A 21,848-nucleotide genomic window follows, 5' to 3' on the forward strand; every position below is an offset into this window, starting at 1 on the left:
GTGAGCAGACTTTGTTCATTTCATTATTTAGCTCTGTCGTGAAGACTGACACATAATATGTACTCAACAAATGTTTACTAAATGAATTTGTAAACATTTTTATTTATTTTTGGCTGCAACGAGGGTTTCATCACTGGGCAAGGGCTTTCTCTAGTTGCAGTGAGCAGGGGCTACTCTCTAGCTGTGGTGTGCTGGCTTCTCACTGCGGTGGCTTCTCTCGTTGCAGAGCACAGGCTCTACGGCACTAGGGCTTCAGAAGTTGTGGCACGTGGGCTCAGTAGTTGGAGCTCCCAGGCTCCAGAGCACAGGCTCAATAGTTGTGGCGCCCAGGTTTAGTTGCTCCCCTGTATCCCTGGCAACTTCCGGGACCAGGGATTGAATCTGTGTCTCCTGCATTTGCAGATGGACTCTTTATCATTGAGCCACCATGGTTGGCTACCAGTCAACCTGGGGATTTAGCCACCAACCCCCTAAATGAATTTGAAGTGAATAAAGTTTTTATTTATATTTTTCTGATTGTTTAAAGTATACAGTATTTAGCATATACCAAAAATAATGCTGCTGACCCAGTTTCAGGAAAGCATGCTCTTTGAATCCCTTTTAATAATGACAGTTTATATTCAAACAGTACTTTTAATTTTTCAAAGCACTTTTATTTCAACAATTTATTATGGATATTTCCAAACATATGCAAAAGAAAACGAACTGTGAGTGAATTCCCATAGACCCTAGATTCTAATTCAACATTTTGCTATATTTGCAGAACACTTTTTATGGACTAGTTTGATCATCACCTTTTATTTGACCTAATGACTAAGGTATGACTTTTATAGATAAGGAAAGTGAGACTAAGAGATCTAATGATTTGCCAAGGAGGGTGTCTCCCAGTAGTTATGAGCAACCCTGTCAGCTGACACATCCACACCCTCTGCTCTTAAAAATATTTTGAATATCCTTAGTAATGAAAAGCTTCCAATTCCACAAGACAGCAGACTCAGCAAAATCATGGGAAAACCAACAAGAAAGCATTTCTAGGTCATAAATCATTCAGAGAGGAACCGAGTCTTGGGCATCTCTCCCACTCACCCCACTTCCTGTTCCGGTTAGTCATCATTTCCTGCCCAAGCTATCTGAGATATTTCTTCCATTCATTCTTTTCTAGTACCAGATGCAAGTCTCGAGTATCTTTCATATCAGCTAGTCTACTCTCTCCAGCCTTTTCACACGCCCAAGATACTTGACCTCCAATGACAGCACGGCCCTAAGACATATCCTTGCCCAGTTTACAAACAGCTCACCCTTTTCGACCATATTAAGTCTAATACAATCTCTGCCTTCCGCAGTGTAACCCATCCAAGCATCTGCCTTACTTCTTCACTTCCATCCTACATAAGAGATGTTGCCGCAAAGATACCTAGGGCTTTTTGCTTTATTCCCTTTTTTGCCTGTGTAAATCACCACCACTCTTTCTCCCAAATTCCACAAATGTAAATCCAAGTCATGGCTCTTCTCTTCTAATAAGCCTTCTAGAAAATCCAGGCGTGTTACGACCTCTATCGCCAAATTTACATAAACTGATGCCATTGATCTTAATCTACCTTGTACAGCTTTTTTTTTTTTTTTTACTTGGATTACTGTGATATTGAATACCTTGTACAGCTTTATGGTCTGATTTCTCCTGCCACGTTGGGCCCCCTTTGCCTGAGGATAACATTGAGGAAAGGGACGTGGCCTTACTCAGCGTCGCCCTCGCACACAGTAGGGGCTTTATCGTGCTTAATTTCATTTTAACGCAACACATCCCGCCGAAGGGGTGGGGAGCAGACACCCTCTGCCGGATTCTCACTTACACGAGTACACGGATGCTGTCTTTTACTCGGACACACACGTGTCCCCGGGGCCATAGCCTGGAAGGTCTTGGGACTCCCAGCCTGTGGGCGTTTCCACTCCACCCAGCGGAAGGGGAGGCTCATTTCTTTAAAACTGCCTTGAGGGATACTTGTTACCTTGGACCTCCCACAGCCTCCACCCCATAAACAGCTGAGTATCTGCGTCCTCTCAAAGCAGGATCACTCCAGTTCTACGAATCCCTGCCAGGTCGCGTCGGGCGCAGGTCCCATGGACACCCCCTCCCTGGTTCGCTTGGTAGCGCCCGCTTTGTCAGCGCGCTGCGCTCGCCGGTTACCCTCCAGCTCCAGCCGGCCCGCGGCAGACAGCGCCTCCGCTTCACAGCATCCGCAGCTTCGTTCGCGCCCTCTCGGGCTCGTCTGCCTGCGACCTTCCCCCGGGCCGCGGCTGGAAGAGAAGGATCCCCGGAGCCTCTGCTCGGACGGCCCCAAGAGTCTGCTGGGCTTGCCCGCCTCGGCGGGGCCCGCAGTTAGGTGGGGCGCGCGAGGGGCCGCGGCGGTTTTGGCGGCGGCGCCCGGCATGTATCAGAGCCCGCGGCGGCTCTGCTCCGCCCTGCTACAGAGGGACGCGCCCGGCCTGCGCCGCGCGCCCGGCCCGCCGCCGCCGCCGCGCCGCCTCTCGCCCACGGCCGCACCGCGGCTCGCGTCTCCCCGGCTTCTGGCGGCGGCTTCGGCGGCCCGCGACGTCGCGAGGTCGTGCTCCCGAACAGGTGAGTGCACCGCCGTTCCGGGCGGAGAACGCGGCGGCCGCCACCTGGAGACGGCGGGGAATGAATGGGAAGCCGGGGGCTGCCGGGCGGTGTGGTGCGACCGGGAAGCGGTGCCTCTTCTCCTTGAGCCGCCGTCTCTGCCCTCCTTTGCCGCCTTCTCTTGCCTGGGGCTTGCACCGCGTCCGGTAAGAACTGCAACCCCGTGCTAGGTTCCCGTTTAATCGTTCCCGTTTGATGCCGCGGTTTCAGTATTTCTCGCTCTTGACCTAAGTTATCTTTTCCCCTTCCGAGGCCGCAGATTATTTTTGTTTTACTTATTGCGCTAATGGAACATTTTATGCAATATGTATATGAAGTTACTCTTATCTGATCCTGTGGCCTGCATGGCTTAGGTGGTCTGAATTTTGAAAAATGTATGAACACGCATTGACTCTTTGGACATCTACTTGAATTTGGGGGGAGCCTTCCAGTCTTAATATTTGTGTCATTATGCGTCCTGTATACCTGGGGTTAAGATCTTGTAAAGATGATGCTATCTCTTTGCCAAGAACCTGTTCTATAGGATTTTGCTTGGGTTGTGGGGAGGAAAACGCCAGGCAGGATCTTACTTCCCTAACCAGGGATCGAACCTGCGCTCCTTGCATTGGAAGCCTGGAATCTTAACCACTGGACCCCCAGGGAAGTTCCCTGGATCTTCCCTTTTTTGGCCACGTAAGTTTCTGCCCGAGGCCTCAATACCGCGGCCACAATTTACATACAAATTAGTCATACTTTAAAAATTAATAAAGCTTTTCTTTCAAAAGTGGGCAGTTTCATCACGCTAGCAGGTATATTTTAGTCGTACTCAAGTTTATTGCTGTTTAAGACGTATGAACATCTCAGATTGTTAACGACTACCTTTTGCTCCAAAAGTTTTGTGTTATCTCTTTTATGCCGCCCTACACGGGTTGCCGGATCTTAATTCCCCCATGGGGGATTGAACCGCCAGGGCAGTGAAAGAAAAGGCGGAGCCCTAAACACTGGGCTGCCAGGGAATTCCCAAGTTTTGTATTAACTTCAGAACCGAGCAAGTGATCACCCAAAATGCGATTCGAGTCAAGATTTTAAACTCTATTCAGATGATTGGCGGATGTTTAGATAGAGACATTCTTTTTAAAATTAGGATTTTATTTTTGTAAAGGGACTTCGCCGGCGGCCAGCGGTTAAGACTGCGTTTCCACTGCAGGGGTCACAGATTCCACCCCTGGCCGGGGAACTAAGGTCTCGCATGCCACCCAGCGTGACCAAAAATAAAAAAATATTAGGAAGTTAAACTGATTACTGGAGACTAAACTCTTTTGTTCTTTTTTTAAAAAGGATGAACTTGACAGTCATTGAGATTTTCTTTGCAGTTCTGTAGGAATTTGGCGTTTGTGAAATAACTTAGAATGGGAAAATTTCTAGAGGCACATTGTTGGGTTTGAGGTGGGAGAAGTAAAAGAAAATCAACTGGTGTCTTCTGTAGCACTGTATCTCTTGTCTTCACCTCTTACCTTAAATTTCCTGCGGGTCCTGGGGCAGAGTTAGCCAGTAGGTTCATTTTGGGAATACACATAACTTGTGTAATACAGATAAGAGAGCTGTGCTGTTAGTTGGGAAGAAAGGTCAGGACATGCTGGATCTTAGGCCTTTGACATAGAAAGATGCTTAATGAACTTTCTGGAAGTCCCCTGAAATCCCCTAGCTTTAGAAAGAAATTGAAAGGATTTATGGCTGTTAAACTACTACAAGAGCTAGGGCAGTTTCTCATTTTGCTCAGTTTTGGCTTCAGCTGCTTGTTGAGAGAAACTCATGAATGCATTCATTTGCATATCCTTTGATCACTCACTCACTCATTCAAAAAGTCTTTCCATTTCTGGTCTGTCTCACTCTATTGTGTTAGTCATTCAGAAGTTTCTGATTCTTTGCGACCCCATGAACTGTAGCCCACCAGGCTTCTCTTTCCATGGGATTCTCCAGGCACCAATACTGGAGTGGATTGCTGTTCCCTTCTCCAGAGGATCTTCCTGACCCAGGAATCAAACCCTGGCCTCCTGCATTGCAGGCAGATTCTTGACCATTTGAGCTAGGTGCCACCTTATAGGAGGTAAAAGAATGTGAGACACGGTCTGCCTCTGAGTTTAGTTCCCAGAGAGATGGGTTTTGCACAAAGACCTGAGTGTTTAAAGAAATAAAAACACCTTTTATTCTCTTTCAGTTAAAGGTTTGCAAATGGCACAAGGGTGCTGGAGAGCATGAAGTCCCTTCCATCAGTGGTGATCATTTTGGCTTCAAAAAGTGGTTGGCATTTGAATTGGTCCTTGAAGTACAGTTAAGATTGAAAGAGATTAAAAACATTTTGCTTGGGAAAAGCCAGTAGCAAAGTGGAAGGTGTGAGACATGGATGGTGGCAGGGTGAGAGAGGAGGTACTTTGCCAAATGTTTCCCAGGATTTATAGATCCTATTGTAGACTTATTAAGAAGAATCGTTATGGGTGGGTCCCGAATTCCACGTTACTTAACAAAATGACAACAATAAATAAAAAGCAGATTATTGTTATTACAGGCCTCAAGGTTTAGACATCTGGCTAGAGAAAGTCTTCAAGGAACTGAAAGCTACACTTCGCTCACTCCAGCATCTTTTGGGGTGTGTGTGTGCTGAGTCACTTCAGTCACATCTGACTGTTTGGGACCCTATGGGTCATAAGCCCTCCAGGCTCCTCTGTCCATGGGATTTCCCAGGCAGCAATACTGGAGTGGGGTGCCATGTCCTTAGCCAGGGGATCTTCCCAACCCAAGGGTAAAACCCAAGTCTCTTAACATCTTGCATTGATAGGTGGATTCTTTACCACTAGCACCACCTGGGAAGCCCCAGTCTTTGGGGAGGGGGTGCTAAATCCCAAGTTGACCCTATTTGTTAATCAGTTCCTTCATAACTTACGCCCTGTGGCAGTCAGATGTCACTGGAAAGGTGAGTGCAGCCCGTTTGCAGTCATCAGATGCTGGGTTATTAGAATTTAAAGGGGACCTTTTCTCACAGAAGGATCACAGGCCCCATAGAGAAGCAGCAGCTGTCACAGTTACTCTGCTGGATGAAACGTGGTCTGGTGTCATCTATGGGTTTATAAATGCCATCCTCCAGATGCCACCTCCTCAGATAATGAAGAGTTGGCTGAATTACTGTTCTCTACCACTGGAACACATTCTTTTTTTTCTTGGTACGATTTTAAAAGCAAATACCAGCCCATTTGAGGAGGCGGTTTTATTTAGTATGTCCTTTAACAATGTGAGTAATCTGCTTATGAGAGAGAAGTGCAACAGCTTGTAATTATCAAGCTTTATAGAAATATATTTTCTTTGTAGGAGAACAAGCTATTTGTTACAGCATTCAATGGTAAGAGCTTAAATACAGTGAGTTACTGGGGGCTTTTGAATTAGAAACCACGATATCAACTGATCCATAAGTTTTACTGAGCACAGTACACTTAAAAGGCCAAATATTTTATTGTTTCGTGACTAACTGCATTGGAAATTAAGATCTGTCATCAGGATTCCTAGAATTTTGCTAACCACTTGAATGGTTATCACATTTGAATGCAAGGATGACGTGCATGGGTGTTTAGTTCCATAGTAAACCCACTTGTACTTTAATGAAAATTTTTGGATTTGTTATTTTTTAAAAAATATTTGGCTGTGCGGTCCATGGGATCTTTGTTGAGACATGTGGAAACTGGTTCCTGGGGACTGGGATCTAACCCAGCCCCCTGCATTGGGAACACAGAGTCCTAGCCAGGAAGTTCTGGATTTGCTGGATTTGAGCAGCCTTCCTACAGGAAGGAGTATGACCTCAAGCAAAAATCTTAGCTGTCTTCTTGTCTCTATGTGATCTCAAAGCAGCACCTGAAACCTACCAGCTACACAGAATTCAGCATCAGGGATGTGGGTGGGAGTGTCCAGGAGAAAGAGGGCTACGAAAAACTCCCTGTCAGATTTAAATGTCTTTATGAAATGCAGCCCCACCCCACCATGGGTGGGTTCCTCATCCAAGGTTGGTTGAATCCCCAGATGCAGATACCAAGGGTGTACATCATTATATAAAAGGAGCTATCAAAAGAATGCCTGGGTCCCACTCAGATCATCTGAATTTTAGTTTCTGCAAGTGGGCCTTGAGCATCTGCTAGTTCTGATGTATAGCCTGGGCAGACAGCCAGTGAGACACTTGCTTTGCTAAATGCTTGGAAGCCTGCTAGAAGTTTCTTAACTAGTGTCCCCAGAAGTTAGTCTCCAGTAGAGACGGCTATTGGATTATGAGGGATTGTGCAGAATGATTTGAAAACTGCTTTTTCCCTTCAGAACTGGAGTAGTCTGAGAAGTCCAAAGTTCCTTGGAGCCAGAATCATGGAGCAGTAAAGAAAAGTGGCAGCAGGGTGTCCAGGAAGTGCCTTGTGCATCATTTTCCTTTGCTTTTCCCAGCCTGTCCCCTACTCTGAGCGTCCAGTGCTGGGGCAGGTCTGTCCAGTACGGGGTACAAGGAAGTTGTTTTGCATATCCTACTGACACCCTGGACATGATGGTTTTCTGTTTCCTTTATGTTTTGCTTTCACTGAGGGGGTTGCTGAAGATGTTCATCTTTCAGATTTTCTAGGTCAAATAGATTTGCTGAGATGTGTTCTACAATTAATTTCTCTTTCCAGTAGTGGTTCATTCTAAATTTTTATTTGGAAAATTTTCATGACAATTTTAAAATATAATTTTTTAAAAATAACATGTCTGTTTATTTTGCCTCAGAACTGCAATCTCTTTGACGATACTGATTATCCTCTAGAAGTTGAGGATTGTTTGTCCTTGGTGTTCAGAAGTTCTGTCAGGATAAACGTCTCAGCATCAGATGAGCCCATTCAGTCTAAGGACATACCATTCTTTTTTTTTTTTTTGGGCTGTGCTGGGCCTTCATTGCTGTGTGGGCTTTTCTCTAGTTATGGAGAGCAAGGGGCACTCTCTAGTCGCAATTCACGGGTTTCTCATTGTGGTGGCTTCTTGTTGCAAAACAGAGCATTGGTTCTAGGGTGCAAGTTCTTCCGGAGTTGCAGCTCCCAGGTTCTTGAGCATAGGCTCAGTAGTTGAGCACAGGCTTAAGCTGCTCCACGGCATGTGGGATCTTCCCAGATCAGGGACTGAACCCATGTCTCCTGCATTGGTAGGCAGATTCTTTACCACTGATCCACCAAGGAAGCCCCAGGACATACCATTCTCTAGCCCAGGAAAATTTCTATTTCTTGAATTTTATCATTTTCATCACTATTTTATCACATTGCCTGTTCTCATATTATTAAACTCCTGCTAGACAGATTGTTGTCCATATGGATCCACCCTCTGGCTGCTCTTGCATTTTTAAGAATGTTTCTTTATATTTCATAAGATTTTTTTTGAACATGTCTATTTTGCAGTTGTTTACAATTTTTGGACATTTTCTAATTCTCTGCTCCTTTCTTCATAGAAGCCTAGTCTGTCTTTGTGTCCTATACAGTTGTGTGAGCCTGTTTTCTCCCCCATACCTTTCCTCCTGGGAGAGCAGTTTGCATTTTCTCTGTAGTTGGGGAGATTTGGGGGTCAGGGGTGCAGGCAGGCTCCCTTCTGTGTTCTCCAATGCTTAGCTCACCCCTCCAGCCACGCCTTCAGAAATATCCCTGAGGTCCACGGTCTGCTCTGCCTCCCTTCCCGTCCATCACTCTTGGGAGCCCTTCCAGGGCCCACATCTCTGAAGCCAGTTCTCCAGCTGGCAGAGGCCACCCTCTTCTGTCTGAGAGGGGAAGTGACAGAACTAGCAGCTGTCTCAAATACCATTGCTGAAAGAATGACCCTAACGATGGCCCCTTGCCTCTCCTGCCCTCTGTCTCGGTGGACTTAGCTTTGGGTTTCTTCAGAGCTCCCTTGGGAAGAGCCATGTTTAATTTACCTTCGGTAGTTTGTACTGCATTGCCCTCCGCTCTGGGTTCTCTGTTAATTCACACCTGTCTCTGTCTTCCTGGAATTGTTTCTTAAGCCCACTGGTGGCGTCCTTTCTGATTTTACCCATATTCTTTCAGTCTTTAGAAAAATATGCGTGTGTGTACTTTATTCCAGAAAGCTCTTAAGAATAATGTATTTTTGGCCTCATGTCTGATGACCTATTGTACATTATTTATCAATTCCCATCTTAAAAATGAGTCATTGGACTGGAGATTTTTAAACTGCTACCAGTGTCACTACACATTTTAAAAGATGATTCTTTTCCTACAAGTGCTGTAATTATTCAAGCAAGGCTATGGAAATCTATATATGAAAATTAGGTTTTCCCTATTTTAAATGACTGAGTCTTTCGTTGATTTTTGTGAAGTATGTACAAATGGACTGTACAATTCATAATCTAGAGCAGGAGTCTGCAAACTTTTCTGTAGAGAGCCACCTAGTATATATTGGGCTTAATAGACTAAATATCCGTTACAGCTATTCAGCTCTGCTGCTATAGTGTGGAAGTAGCTGCTGACAATACACAAATCTTATTTATGGATACTGAAGTTGGAGTTTTGGATGATCTTCACATGTCAGGAAATATTACAATTTTTTTTCAACCACTTAAAAATGTAAGCAGCCATAGGCATCTCATACAGGGCACTGGGAGATGTATGTGGACCTCTGACCCACAGGGAAGAATAGCAGAGTACTCCTTAGCTCCGTATTTCATTCATAGCTGTGAACCCAGAGCACCTCTTGAGCTCCTGGGAACGTTAATGATGGGCACCAGGTAGTAACACAAACCTGATTGTCTCAGTTGGTGGAGAGCAGCTGTCACACCAGGTTCTTTGTTTCTGCCTTTTCAGTTTTCTAGCATTTTGCTGGAAGAGTCTGGCTTGCGCAAATGCTTGGCCAGCCCACTCATAATCAACCACCAATTTTCACACGCTAACCTAAGTATTCATTGTGGAGGGATTTCTCTTTGCCTAGCCATATTTTCAAGATGAATCTGGCGTGACTGAAGGGACAGCTCTGCTTTGTCCAGAAGGCACTTGGGTATTCTTGTGTCTGACTGCTGCCTAGCAAAGAAAGGTCACTGGGATTGTCACTGGTCTAGGAGCTTGTATTTATAGACCCGCTAGGCTGGGAGACATGACCTTCACTTGATATCTCTAGTAATGCCATGTGCCAGTAAAGCGGGTCATTACACCGCTTTGTACACCTTGTGCTGTGCCAGTGTGCACGCCCTGACGGCGGTGACCTGGGCAGAGGGATGAGGTGAAATTGGACCTTTGTTAATTGCCATGCACGCCCCTGGCAGCTCCATCCAGTCATCCTGACTGGTCAGCACCGTCAGAGACAAGCAGTGGTCCAAGGTGCAGGCAGCCCTCTCCAGGGCCAGGTCCTTTGCCAACTGTGCAGTCAGTCACCATGTTTATAAAATGGAGAATACAGTACCTGCTTTGCTGGATCGTTGGAAAGATTTAAGTGTCGTACACGCTTGGCTCTCAGATGTTAATAGCTGCTCTTTAATCCCAGAAAGAAAAGTAACAATAGCTGCCATTTAGAATGTACTAGGTATAGCTCCTTTAACTCTCTTAACCCTCACAGTAACAGTGAAGTAGGTCATGGTGATCCCCAGATGAAGAAACAGAGCCACAGAGATAAATAACTTGTTCAGGATCTGACTAGTGAAAAGAGAAGCCATGATTTCTGGAAACCAGTTGACCTACTTTGAGTCCATAAACAAGGCAGATATAGTCTCTATCCTCATGGAACTAATGAGTGAAGAACAGGGGTTGTAATTTAAATATTAAGGGTGACTTAAGGTTCTTACTCCTGGCTCAGAGGGTAAAGCGTCTGCCTGCAATGCAGGAGACCCGAGTTTGATCCCTGGGTCGGGAAGATCCCCTGGAGAAGGAAATGGCAACCCACTCCAGTACTCTTGCCTGGAAAATCCCATGGATGGAGGAACCTGGTAGGCTACAGCCCACGGGGTCGCAAAGAGTTGGACACGACTGAGCGACTTCACTTTGACTTTTCAAGTACCAGAAGAAGGCCATATGTAAGAAAAAGGGAGCCACTGGAACTTGATCCATGAAGCTGTAAGCCATGGGGACTGTAAATACTTAATTTATTAATTAAGTATTAAATAAATATATTGCATACCCAACATCCAAGCTGTTTTAGGTCGATGGTTGTCTTGTGAATATTTTGAAGGTGGCCACATTTATTCAGGAGCTTTCAGGGGACCAGTGAAAATTAGCTGCTGAGTTAGTTTTCTAACCTTTCTGAGGTGATTCAGCACAGTGGCCAGTGGGTGGCAGCACAGGCTTGCTGTTCCAACGATGCCTTCCTGTGACGTCTGTCCTTCAGGGTTTGGTGTGCTTTTCTCTTGGAGGTTTCCTTGGGCCCCGAGGTTGGTCAACTCCAGCAGCTTCTCAGGTGTGTACCTAGATAATCCTGGCTTTTGTTGTGTTTTTACTTTTTAACCAGCATTTTTTTTTCCCCAAATAAAAAGGTTAGATGAAAGAGTGGTACCATTTGACGTTTTTGGAAATCTCTTCATTTGAAAGTCTGGCTTAATACGTGACAGCTGTCTCTATCCTCCTAGTTGCTTCTCCGTTCAGTCTGTTGGGATATTTTGGTTAAAAGATAGGAATCCAGTCTCTCACTGGTTATATAATCAGAGAGAATTATTTTAATAGCCTTTTACGATAGTTGTGGGTAGTCTTTTGTGGTAGCTTATATTAATAGTTATTTGCAACGTCAAATCTGATATACCATATCAGTGAACATCTTCTTGGTTATTTGGGAAGTTGGTTAACTAGGTTACGTGGCTCTTCCAGATGTTATACAGTATAGAAATAACCTTGCTGCTGCTGCTGCTGCTGCTAAGTCGCTTCAGTCGTGTCCCACTCTGTGCGACCCCATAGATGGCAGCCCACCAGGCTCCCCCGTCCCTGGGATTCTCCAGGCAAGAACACTGGAGTGGGTTGCCATTTCCTTCTCCAATGCAGGGAAGTGAAAAGTGAAAGTGAAGTCGCTCAGTCGTGACTGCAGCCCACCAGGCTCCTCCATCCATGGGATTCTCCAGGCAAGAGTACTGGAGTGGGGTGCCAGTGCCTGCTCCAAAATAACCTTAGTAACTATCATCTCCAATCTTGTCAGAGAAGTTTTTTAAGTACTGGGGACTTGTCAGGCTCCTGATGCCAGATGTGTTTTCCAGAATTTTCTCTGGGAAATTTTTCTCATGGGCAAAAATACTGTCAGCTGTTTTCCTTAAAGTGACAGGCTCACTTCTTACATTTTAGTGGATAAATGTCTGCCTTGTTTCTTGACTAAAGTTTGTTGGTTCTTTGAGGTGAAGACAGGGGAGAGTTTTGCAATCCAGGCACTCACCTGAGTGCTGTTGCTTAAGGCAGCGTATTTTGTGTGCAGCACAAGTGTTTATGTGGACTTTCCTTTTTGTCAAGTATTAAAGATAGGTCATCAGGGCTCCAAATTTAACAGAAGTACTTATTGCCGCCTCACTTAAGGACATTTGTGGGTAAAGCAGGCAATTTAAAAAATGAATAATGGTGAAGAGCACAGTGGCCCCTACTGGAGCCTGGGGCCAACTGCCTGAGTTAATGCTGACAAAGCAGGGGTTTCATCACAGTCGAAAACAAAGACAGAAAGGATGCCTCAGTGTTAATATGAAAACCCCTTGGCCCTGCGTTTCTCCAAAGGTGTCTTAGACATCCCTAATGGCTTTGTCTATATATCTATGTGTACTATAAGGGAAACATGAAATCTGGATGATGTGTCTGACTCCCTCAGTACCACAAGATTCCTTCTAAACCTTTCCTCATTTATCTGCAGCTTTCCTTTTTCACAGAAATCAGACTCCCACCATCCATCACTTATTGTATTTGTTCAACCGCAATATACATGTAAAGCATTTTTGGAATTGCTGACACCCACCCCCCAAGAGAAATAGCTTTGCTAATTTGAGTGCACTTTCTTTAGTCTTGAGCAGTTAAAAGCTGTTTTCCAAAGTGACATGATTCCTTTTTTCCTGAAGCCCCTTCTGTGAATTTGTCATATATTTGTAATAGATTTATTTGTCAGAGTCTGCATTTCCTCTTGATCCCCCCACCTCCCTGTTGATCTTTTGAATTTTCGCACATTAAAGTTTACTCTTTGTGAGGGGTAGTTAAGTCAGTGGATTTTGACGCAGAGTCATGTATGCATCACCCTACGGCTGTACAGAGTGGTTCCTTTGCCCTAAAATTCTTTGTCAGCCACTGGTCCCTCCCTCAATCTCTGAAAACCATTCTGTATAATTTGTCTTTTCTAGAATGCCCTGTGAGTGGGATCGTGCAGTATGTAATTTTTAGGATCTGGCTTCTTTCACTTACAAAATGCTTGTGACTTGTTCCCCTTTATTGTTATGTACTATTTTGTGTGGTTGTATACATTTGCACATTGAGGGACATCTTTGCTTCCAGTTCGGGCATTTATTAATACAATTGCGTACATATTTTTGAATGAACTTAAGTTTAAGCTCACTTAGGTAAATCCCTAGGGGCATGAGTTCTATATTTATTTTAAGCAGTGCCAGACCGTCTTCCAGTGGGGCTGTACATGGGAAGCAGTAGGTGGGAGTTTATGAAGGGATGGGTATTGTTTAAATATTTGATAGGCTCACCAGCGAGAGCCATCAAGGCCTAGGCCTTTTTTCTGGGCAGATGTTAACTTACTTCAGTATCTTTGCTGCTCTAGTTGGAATCACTTCCACAGAGCTGAAGGGGAGAGGTGGGGCCAGGCCTGCCCCAGGCAGGACCTGCACAGACCAGCACTGTTCTTAACTGAGGTTCAATAGCTCTCGCAAATAAAGGCTTCTCAGTGTGTTGTATGCCTTTGGTCTACATCCAGAGCACTGAGGTGGCTGGTTTTGACACTGGTTCAGGTTTATAATTCTTTCAGGGGAGGACTTGTCAGCTCCCTCATGCCGTCACGCCTGAAGTCTGCTTGATGGGTTTCTTCCTCTAATGTGTCAGCCCTGTTAGCAAACAGACATGGTAGTCTGCTCCAGAGCTCAGTCCTCCTCTGGCAATAAACATCTCCCACCTGTTTCCAATTTGCACTTCTCTCCTGAACATCAGTCATACCTGACTGCCAAGCTCCTATTTTCTGCAAACCCTACCCGGTTTTCCTAACCTGTATTGGCAGCTTCATCCTTGTAGTTGCTCAGCCCACCCATCTTGGAAACTTTTTGACTGCTCTCTCATAGGCCACATCCAAGTAAGTCATCAACAAAACTTGTTGGCTCCAATTTTGGATTTACTCAGAATCCAGCCACTTAAACTGGGCCTAGAACTGGGGCTTTGAGGCCCATATTGCAGTGTGTCCTTCCTCTTTTTTGCTGCAAAGCCTTTGTCTTTAGGTGCTAGATTGAATTTTTGAAAACCCCCAAAAGTCACAAATAAAGTGAATGACAAAATATAGTAATCCACTATTGGGCCAAAATGAGCTTTTTTTGAGCTGAGCTGGCTTTAATAAGAATGTGTTTTCCTTGTTTTGTAGCTAACAGCCCTATAAATTTCCAAAAACAAACCAAAAAAGGACAACAGGGAATGATGAAATTAGAACATCCAGTTTAAGCAGTCTAGAGTAACAATTCTGATTCTGCCATTACTAATGATGGTCACTGCAAATAATTCTTTTTTTTTTTTTTTTTTTTTAATTTTTATTTGTTTATTTGGCTGCTCTGGGTCTTAGTTGTAGCATGTGGGATCTAGCTCCCTGACCAGGGATCAAACATGGGCCCCCTGCACTCAGAGTCTTAGCCACTGGACCACCAGGGAAGTCCCAAAATAATTCTTAATTGAATATGCTTGCTTCTTTCTGGGCCCCCTGCTCTGTCCCACCCCCACCCCCATCCCAGGCTTTTCTTTTTTGGTTGTACTAAATCCTCATTGGTTCATTCTTGGATCACATAGCCAGTGGATATTGTACTATCTTAATCTCATTTAGACTTGATTTGCTCTGTTTAATACAGCACCACCAGTTCGTATATCAGTATCTCTGGTCATTTTGGTCTAAAGCTTGTTCGCTACTTCCAGGGGTGGTTAAGACTTTTCTGAGAAGGGCCCAATAGTAAACATTTTGGCTTTGAGTGCCAGAAATTATCCTGCCATGTACCGTGTGCTTGTGGGCGTGTATATGACATCTGAAGATCAAGGACTGTACAAAATACATCTGGCTGCAGTTGGCCATCCCCTGCTGTAGTATTTTCTGGAAGAAGCGCTTCTAGAGTCAGTATTTCAGTTTTGCTAGATGTAAAATTCTTGGCTCACATATAAAGCCTGACATGTTTCAGATATGTAACTTCATTTTCTTCTGGTCTAAGAACATTACAGTTGAAGTCTGATACTCTAACTTCTAAGTTCCTTGCTGTTTTTGGCCTGGAGTCCAAGGGATTTTTTTCTGTTTCTTTACAGTCCAGTCGGTGTTGGTCATTCTGGGTTGATAGTCTCAGGTATGTGTGTTTGTGTCCATGATACATGTTCTTTTAACCTCATAATTTTTCTTTCAAACCACTGACCTTTTTTTCAGCTTTATTGAGGTATAATTAGCGAACATTGTTGTGTATTTGAGGTGTACTGAGTGATGGGTTGATATTTGTACACATCTTGAAATAATTACCTCAATCAAGCTAATTAACATGTCACTCACATAGTGTGTGTTTCCGGGGGTGGGGGGGTGAGATCACTTAAGATCTAAGATCACTTAGAGGAAGGATTTCAAGTATGAGATACAGTATCCTTAACTAAACTTACCTTGCTGTACATTAAAGCTCCAGAACTTAATTCATCCTGCATGATTGAAACTTTGAAGAGTTTTCTTGGTTTATAGTTTCTCGTATCAATACGTGTTTCATTTCCTTGCATTGGTTTTCCTGCTACAAGAAACTTCTATCCATATTTGCATCTTTGCTTTAAATAAGTACATAGTATTTGCCACTATCTTGCAAGCTTTATCTCATTTCTCTCTGTTACGTGTTTACTAATTCTTCACATTGCCTCATTTGTAAGTTTTCTAATTTAGACTACTTTGTCATTTTCTTAATATAATTATCCTATATTATAATAGGATATAATTTTGATTGGCTTTCTGGGCATGTCTTCCAGCACTTTCATTGTGTTAATACATTATACTGTTCCTTGTTCACTGAAAGGTTTTTCTTAAGTTTTTAGGAGGAAGTGTTGTTTAGGATAACGCCTTAAATCTTCAACTCCTGTTGGACACAATTAACCTTTTTCACATTCATTTTCGCATGGTACTTGCTTTTTTATCACAGCAACCACCCTGAAACAGCTTGGCGAAGGTGATGTCATCAAAAGGATGCAGAGCAGTCCTGTTAAAACTGAACAGCTTCAAGCTGCTCATTTGCCTGGAGCCTGACAGATGTCAGATATTGGAGCCCTTGTGAGTTTGCCATGATGCCCTGACAGATTGGTCTACTGTTAGGCTATTACTGATGCTGGAAACCATGCTTGACAGAACAGTAGAACTTTTTACCGCTTTTTGCTGAACTAGAAGTACAGAAGAAAAATTTTCAAAGTTGTACTGCCAGCCAAGAAGAAAATTTCTTTGGACCCATGTACTCAGATAGGCAAGCAAATTGATTAAAAAAGAATATACTCAAGTCAGACATCCAGGAAACAAGTGTGTGCGCGTGTTCATGCATGTGCCTTTGTGAGCACGGGCTTGCAGGCAGTTGCACGTACACAGAAATGTGTGCTGGGAAATCTGGAGTCTCTTTGCCTCACTTTATCACTGGGAAGTCCTTGAAAAGGAGTGATAGAGCATGCTTGCATCTTGATCTTGATGTTTAAGGATAGGTCCTGGGGGTGAACACTTGAATTGGCCTTTGTGACCTGCTATGTAAGGTGAATTCAATGGCTTGCTAGTTTCACGTGCAATCAGCTTGCCAAACAATGTGTTTTGTAAAGAAAACTTTGTGTCCTTCAAGAGAAGGCAAGGACTTGGATGAGGTCAGGAAATCCAGGTTCCTCCAAACCAGGAATCTCAGACATGATTCCAAGCAGAATCTGGCCTAATTTATACTGTAATGAAGAGAAAACAAGGTTGACCTTTAAAAGAGCAATCCACTGCCTCCTAGTGAGGTGAAAGATACCTCTCCCTTCATGTTAGCTTGTTGAAGATTGTGCTCTGTTGTCTTTAGTTATTATCCAGTTAGGTAAGAATCAGAAGCCTCAGGAAACGGACCTAGACAATGCTTCCTGCACCACCATATCCTCCCCTCCCCACCCCATCTCTCCCCACCACCACCAACCTCTCTTCTGATTTTTAAAAAATCTGGCAGTTAAGATTAGATTGCAGACTGTACTGCTCAGTGATGTTCTCAGAATCCTATAGAAAGCCAGAGCCTGGATTTAATCCAGCTGATTCTTTAATCCAGCGTAATAGGGATCCGAGTAGCTGACACACTAAGAGCCTGCTCTAATGCCATCTCCACTAAGAGCCTGCTCTAATGCCATCTCGGAGTAATCAGGCTTTCTGACATCTGGCTCTTTAAAACTGGCCTTCAAGTTCTCATTTAAAATACATAGAAAAAAAAATAAATACATAGAAAAAGGAATATGGATTTTGTTTAGCCATGCTTTCGTAAGACTGTGTCTACAAATTATAAAGACAAGTTTCAGGTTAGAATAAGCCATAAGGATCAAGGTATTTCAGCTGTAGTATTTCAAGTAGTTGTCCTCCTAGAAAGGTAGAACCTGGGCGCTCCTGTAATCCACCCCGTAGACCATGAACGTGGCAACATCGGCCCCAGCTTCTGTGGACACTAACTGCTTTATCTTGTGGTCGCTCTGAGTGAGAACTGGAGAAAGGCAGGAGAAGGCTGAGTGTGTAACACGTGTCTCCTTCCCCGCAGTGTATCCCATGGGAAACGGCACGAGCAGGCTCTACAGTGCTCTCGCCAAGACACTCAACAGCAGCGCGGCGTCCCAGCACCCAGAGTACCTGGTGGCCCCTGACCCAGAGCACCTGGAGCCCATCGACCCCAAAGAGCTCCTGGAGGAATGCAGGGCTGTCCTGCATACGCGGCCCCCACGGTTCCAGAGGGATTTTGTGGCTCTGCCAGCCGATGGCCCCAGTAGCCACCCTCCCATTAGGGTCATGCAGTGGAACATCCTTGCCCAAGGTAGGCCTGCTGCGTCTCTGCCCGAACCGCCACCGCCTCCCTGCTTCTGCGCATGCCCGATGCACCTCCGCATGTGCGCACATGTGCGGGGGCGGGGTGTCAGACGAGGGGTGCGGGCGGCTTCGCCCCGGGAGCTCTCCCAAGGGGAGGTGGGGAAAGGGAGTCATCTGGTTTTCACTGATAAATCCAGCGACTCAGAGGTATTTCTTACTTACGTGTTGGTAAGTTGCATATTCAGTGACAGCTTCTGTCTCCCAGCACATCCAGATTTCAAGGCCCCGGTCTCTTATTAGCCTGAAACTTTGTGTTGTCTCCAGCTTTCAGTCCACAGTACTAAGATAACATTTGCCAGGGAGAAACTGAGTCTGCTGAGTGGGCGATGTAGAATCTTCTGCAGGAAATGGGGAGGGGGCGGAGTTGGTCTAGGTACTCTGGCCAGATTCTCTTCCAAACGCACCTTTATAATTTGAGATGTTGCCTCTCTTCTCTATGCTTTGAGATATTTGTTATGGTAGAAAGGACTCCTTTCCTGGGTCTGCTGGATTTAAAAACAGGTGTGTCAGTCAACTTTGTGCAGTGCTGCACAAAGATCACGGAGCTGTTGAAATTTTAAGAAGAAACCAGGGTCACCATTCTTCCCTCATTTTCTGGAATAGAAGGGCATACTGAATGACTTTCCATAATTTTGGATTCATTTTTTTTTCCCCCAGATATAGGTAAAAGCTGCCCGTTTAAAATAGGTGTCATTTATGGTTTCTATAAAGGCCTAGTACTGGGTTAAATGTACATTTAACCCAGTACTAGGCCTATTTAGTTCATCTGACATAGCTTAGATCTCTTAGACTACAAAGAACATTGTTTAAAGCCAAAACTTAATGTTTTATGTCCTGGAATATGTGGCTTTATTATGTCTTCTGTCCTGGAATAGACAGATAGTTTTAATGTGAAAATCAATTCCTTGCTTCATGTGGATGGTAAGAGGTAATTAGTTTGGAGGTCGGTGCAGTAAGAGAATCCCCTCCAGAGCAACTGAAGCAGAGAAAGTACTCTGAAGGTCTTGGGTGACGTCACACCTAAGGAGACCCCCCCCCCCCCAGGTATTTAGCAGCTGACAACCGACCGGCTTTTTTATTTCAGCTCTTGGAGAAGGCAAAGACAACTTTGTCCAGTGCCCTATCGAAGCCCTCAAGTGGGAAGAAAGGAAATGTCTGATCCTGGAGGAGATCCTCGCCTACCAGCCGGATATCCTGTGCCTCCAAGAGGTGGACCACTACTTCGACACCTTCCAGCCCCTCCTCAGTAGACTGGGCTATCAGGGCACCTTCTTCCCCAAGCCCTGGTCGCCCTGTCTGGATGTGGAGCACAACAATGGACCCGACGGCTGTGCCTTGTTCTTCCTCCAAAACCGATTCAAGCTGGTCAACAGTGCCAACATCCGGCTGACGGCCATGACGCTGAAAACCAACCAGGTGGCCATTGCCCAGACCCTGGAGTGCAAGGAGTCCAGCCGCCAGTTCTGCATCGCCGTCACCCACCTGAAGGCACGCACCGGCTGGGAACGGTTTCGATCAGCTCAAGGCTGCGACCTCCTCCAAAACCTGCAGACCATCACCCAGGGGGCCAAGATTCCCCTGATTGTTTGTGGAGACTTCAACGCAGAGCCCACAGAGGAGGTCTACAAGCACTTTGCTTCCTCCAGCCTCAATCTGAACAGCGCCTACAAGCTGCTGAGCGCTGACGGGCAGTCGGAACCTCCGTACACGACCTGGAAGATCCGGACCTCAGGCGAGTGCCGGCACACGCTGGATTATATCTGGTACTCCAGGCAGGCGCTCAGCGTGCGGTCAGCCCTGGACCTGCTCACCGAGGAGCAGATTGGACCCAACCGGCTACCGTCCTTCAATTACCCTTCAGACCACCTGTCCCTAGTGTGTGACTTCAGCTTTAACGAGGAACCTTGATGGATATTTATAAACGCTTGTCTGTGTCTTTTTAATCGCAGGAGTCTTAACCAGGGATGTTTCAGGAAACTGAAATAGAATAAGTTGACTGAGGAAGGGTTCCCAGTTTCTCTCACTTCTTTGTTTCCAGCATGCCCTTGGGAAGGAACCCCGTTAGCTCACATTAAAACCTTTTCCATTAAAACCTACAGCAAAAAGGTTTTTGCACTCCAGTATTGCTTTGCATTGTTTTCTTTCCCTTAGGATTAATTACATGTTGATCATTTAAGGGCATTATATTGGGCTTGTTTTGAAGCTTTTTCTGTTAGAGTCATTAAAATAGTAGACTTGCTTGAGTCTCCCATAATTAACAAGTATGCAGGAACAGTTTCTCTAGACATTTCAAGTTATTTATTTGTGTTTTTTAATATCAAGTTATGCATGGCAATATTTATTTTTTATATCTTCATGTAAAATTAAGTAAATTATAACATGAACATGCTAAAACCATGCAAAACATAAGTTATAGAGTAATTTATAGTAATTTTCTTAAAAGCTTTAAAGATGTTTTTATTGGAATCTAATAAAATAATAGTGTACAAAGGACCTATTTAGTCTTGAGGGGTTTTTGTTATTTAAGTGGAGATACCAGTTCTCTGTGATCTCTTCTTCATAAATCTTTGCTATGCCTCTGTGTTTTCCATTAGTGTGTTTCTTGAAGAGATTCCATGGCTAGTCTTCATTATTTGGTCACTGTTACACATTTCCGGTATTCCCTTGGAGTGCTCTTGGTGTTTATTCGCAATCACTCTGCCATTATTTGTATTGAATGTGCTTTGCACAGTAGATATATTTAGGTGTGTGTGTGTGTGTGTATATATATATATATATATATATATATATATATATATATATATATTTGGTAGTGGCTAAAGATAGTAGGACCTTCTTTTTAGAGATGGGAAACTTCCTGGTCTGTTCATGACGCTGTGGTTGAGATTTACTAAGATAGCCAGGCAACTGGTTTTAAAAGATCTAAAAACCAGAATATAAAAAGTTAACCTGAAATTCTCTTCGCTCAGAAATAAAGTGGTAAAGATAAAAGGTGAAACTCCTTCCTAATGAAATCCCAGAAAACAGCCCACTGGTAATAATATATTTTAACCCATGAGTTGTAAATATTTAAGATTAATAAATAGTCTTTTAAAGCTAGTGTTTTAATATCTTGTTTTTTTAATGCATAGGGAATCTGAGAATAAATTTGGTCTTTTAATACTGTTAATGTGGTGCTCACACAATCCCAGACAGTCAGACCTTGATTTTAAAGTGGACAAAGGTGGTTGAAGGCAGCATCTGGTGCTGTTTGTGAGGTATCACTTGGTGACAAGGTTGGAGTCCCCAAAAATAGTTCCTCCAGGTATTCTGCATTGGAAATGCTTTTGAAACAAATAAGGGTTTCAGTATATATTGTACACACAAAATATCTGGAAGGAATGGCAAGTAGGAAAACATATGTACCAGCTGTCATCTGGTTCAGATCTTAGCAGTGACTGAATTTGCACATTGAGAAGCAGAATACTGATCTGGACAGGCATTAAATATTGTTTACCTACCCTAAAGCACACCAGTTTGAAATCATCATACCCATATCATAAGCAAATCTAGATGAGAATAAAAGCTAAAAAAAGTGTTTCAACTGCAAATGTTAATAGGCTATGGGAGAAGGGTGGGAGTTGGTGGGAATGCCTCTGAGCAAAAGGGCTCCTGGAAATATCACAAGTCAGTCACCCTTCAGCATTGCCATGGCGGTAGGCTAAACACATACTTCTGTATGCTTTTGTTGTATTTGTCTTCATTTAAAATGTAGTCATGTGAGCATTTTATGTAGTTTTTTTAGTAGTTTATAAATCTTGCTAGGTGGCACTTTTATTTCTCTAGTCTTTCTTTTGTAGACAGCTCTGCCTTGTGGACCATCAGTTACCTGAAGGCATAACGGCAAATAACAAATGTCTTTTCTAGATTTCTAAAGTATCAATATGTTCCATTACTGAGTTTCTTA

General features: G+C 44.1%; 1 protein-coding gene across 1 annotated transcript; it reads left to right on the forward strand.

Moving 5' to 3' along the window:
* Nucleotides 1–2,048: 2,048 nt before the first annotated feature.
* On the forward strand, nt 2,049–21,001 carry NOCT (nocturnin). The gene is made up of 3 exons (XM_070386552.1): nt 2,049–2,617; nt 17,580–17,849; nt 18,987–21,001. Exons 1-3 carry the CDS (start codon nt 2,119–2,121, stop codon nt 19,808–19,810), a joined length of 1,593 nt encoding a protein of 530 aa, XP_070242653.1. The 5' UTR covers nt 2,049–2,118; the 3' UTR covers nt 19,811–21,001.
* Nucleotides 21,002–21,848: the final 847 nt, after the last annotated feature.

Source organism: Bos mutus, chromosome 17 (assembly GCF_027580195.1).
Source record: "Bos mutus isolate GX-2022 chromosome 17, NWIPB_WYAK_1.1, whole genome shotgun sequence".
In the NCBI taxonomy this organism is placed as follows: domain Eukaryota; kingdom Metazoa; phylum Chordata; class Mammalia; order Artiodactyla; family Bovidae; genus Bos; species Bos mutus.

Bases quoted from the DNA above. Each gene is read 5' to 3' on its own strand.
- NOCT (XM_070386552.1), top strand. From the start codon at position 2,119: ATGGACACCCCCTCCCTGGTTCGCTTGGTAGCGCCCGCTTTGTCAGCG. The intron at 2,618-17,579 runs GTGAGTGCACCG...CCTTCCCCGCAG, and splicing joins GAGGTCGTGCTCCCGAACAG to TGTATCCCATGGGAAACGGC. The intron at 17,850-18,986 runs GTAGGCCTGCTG...TTTTTATTTCAG, and splicing joins GTGGAACATCCTTGCCCAAG to CTCTTGGAGAAGGCAAAGAC.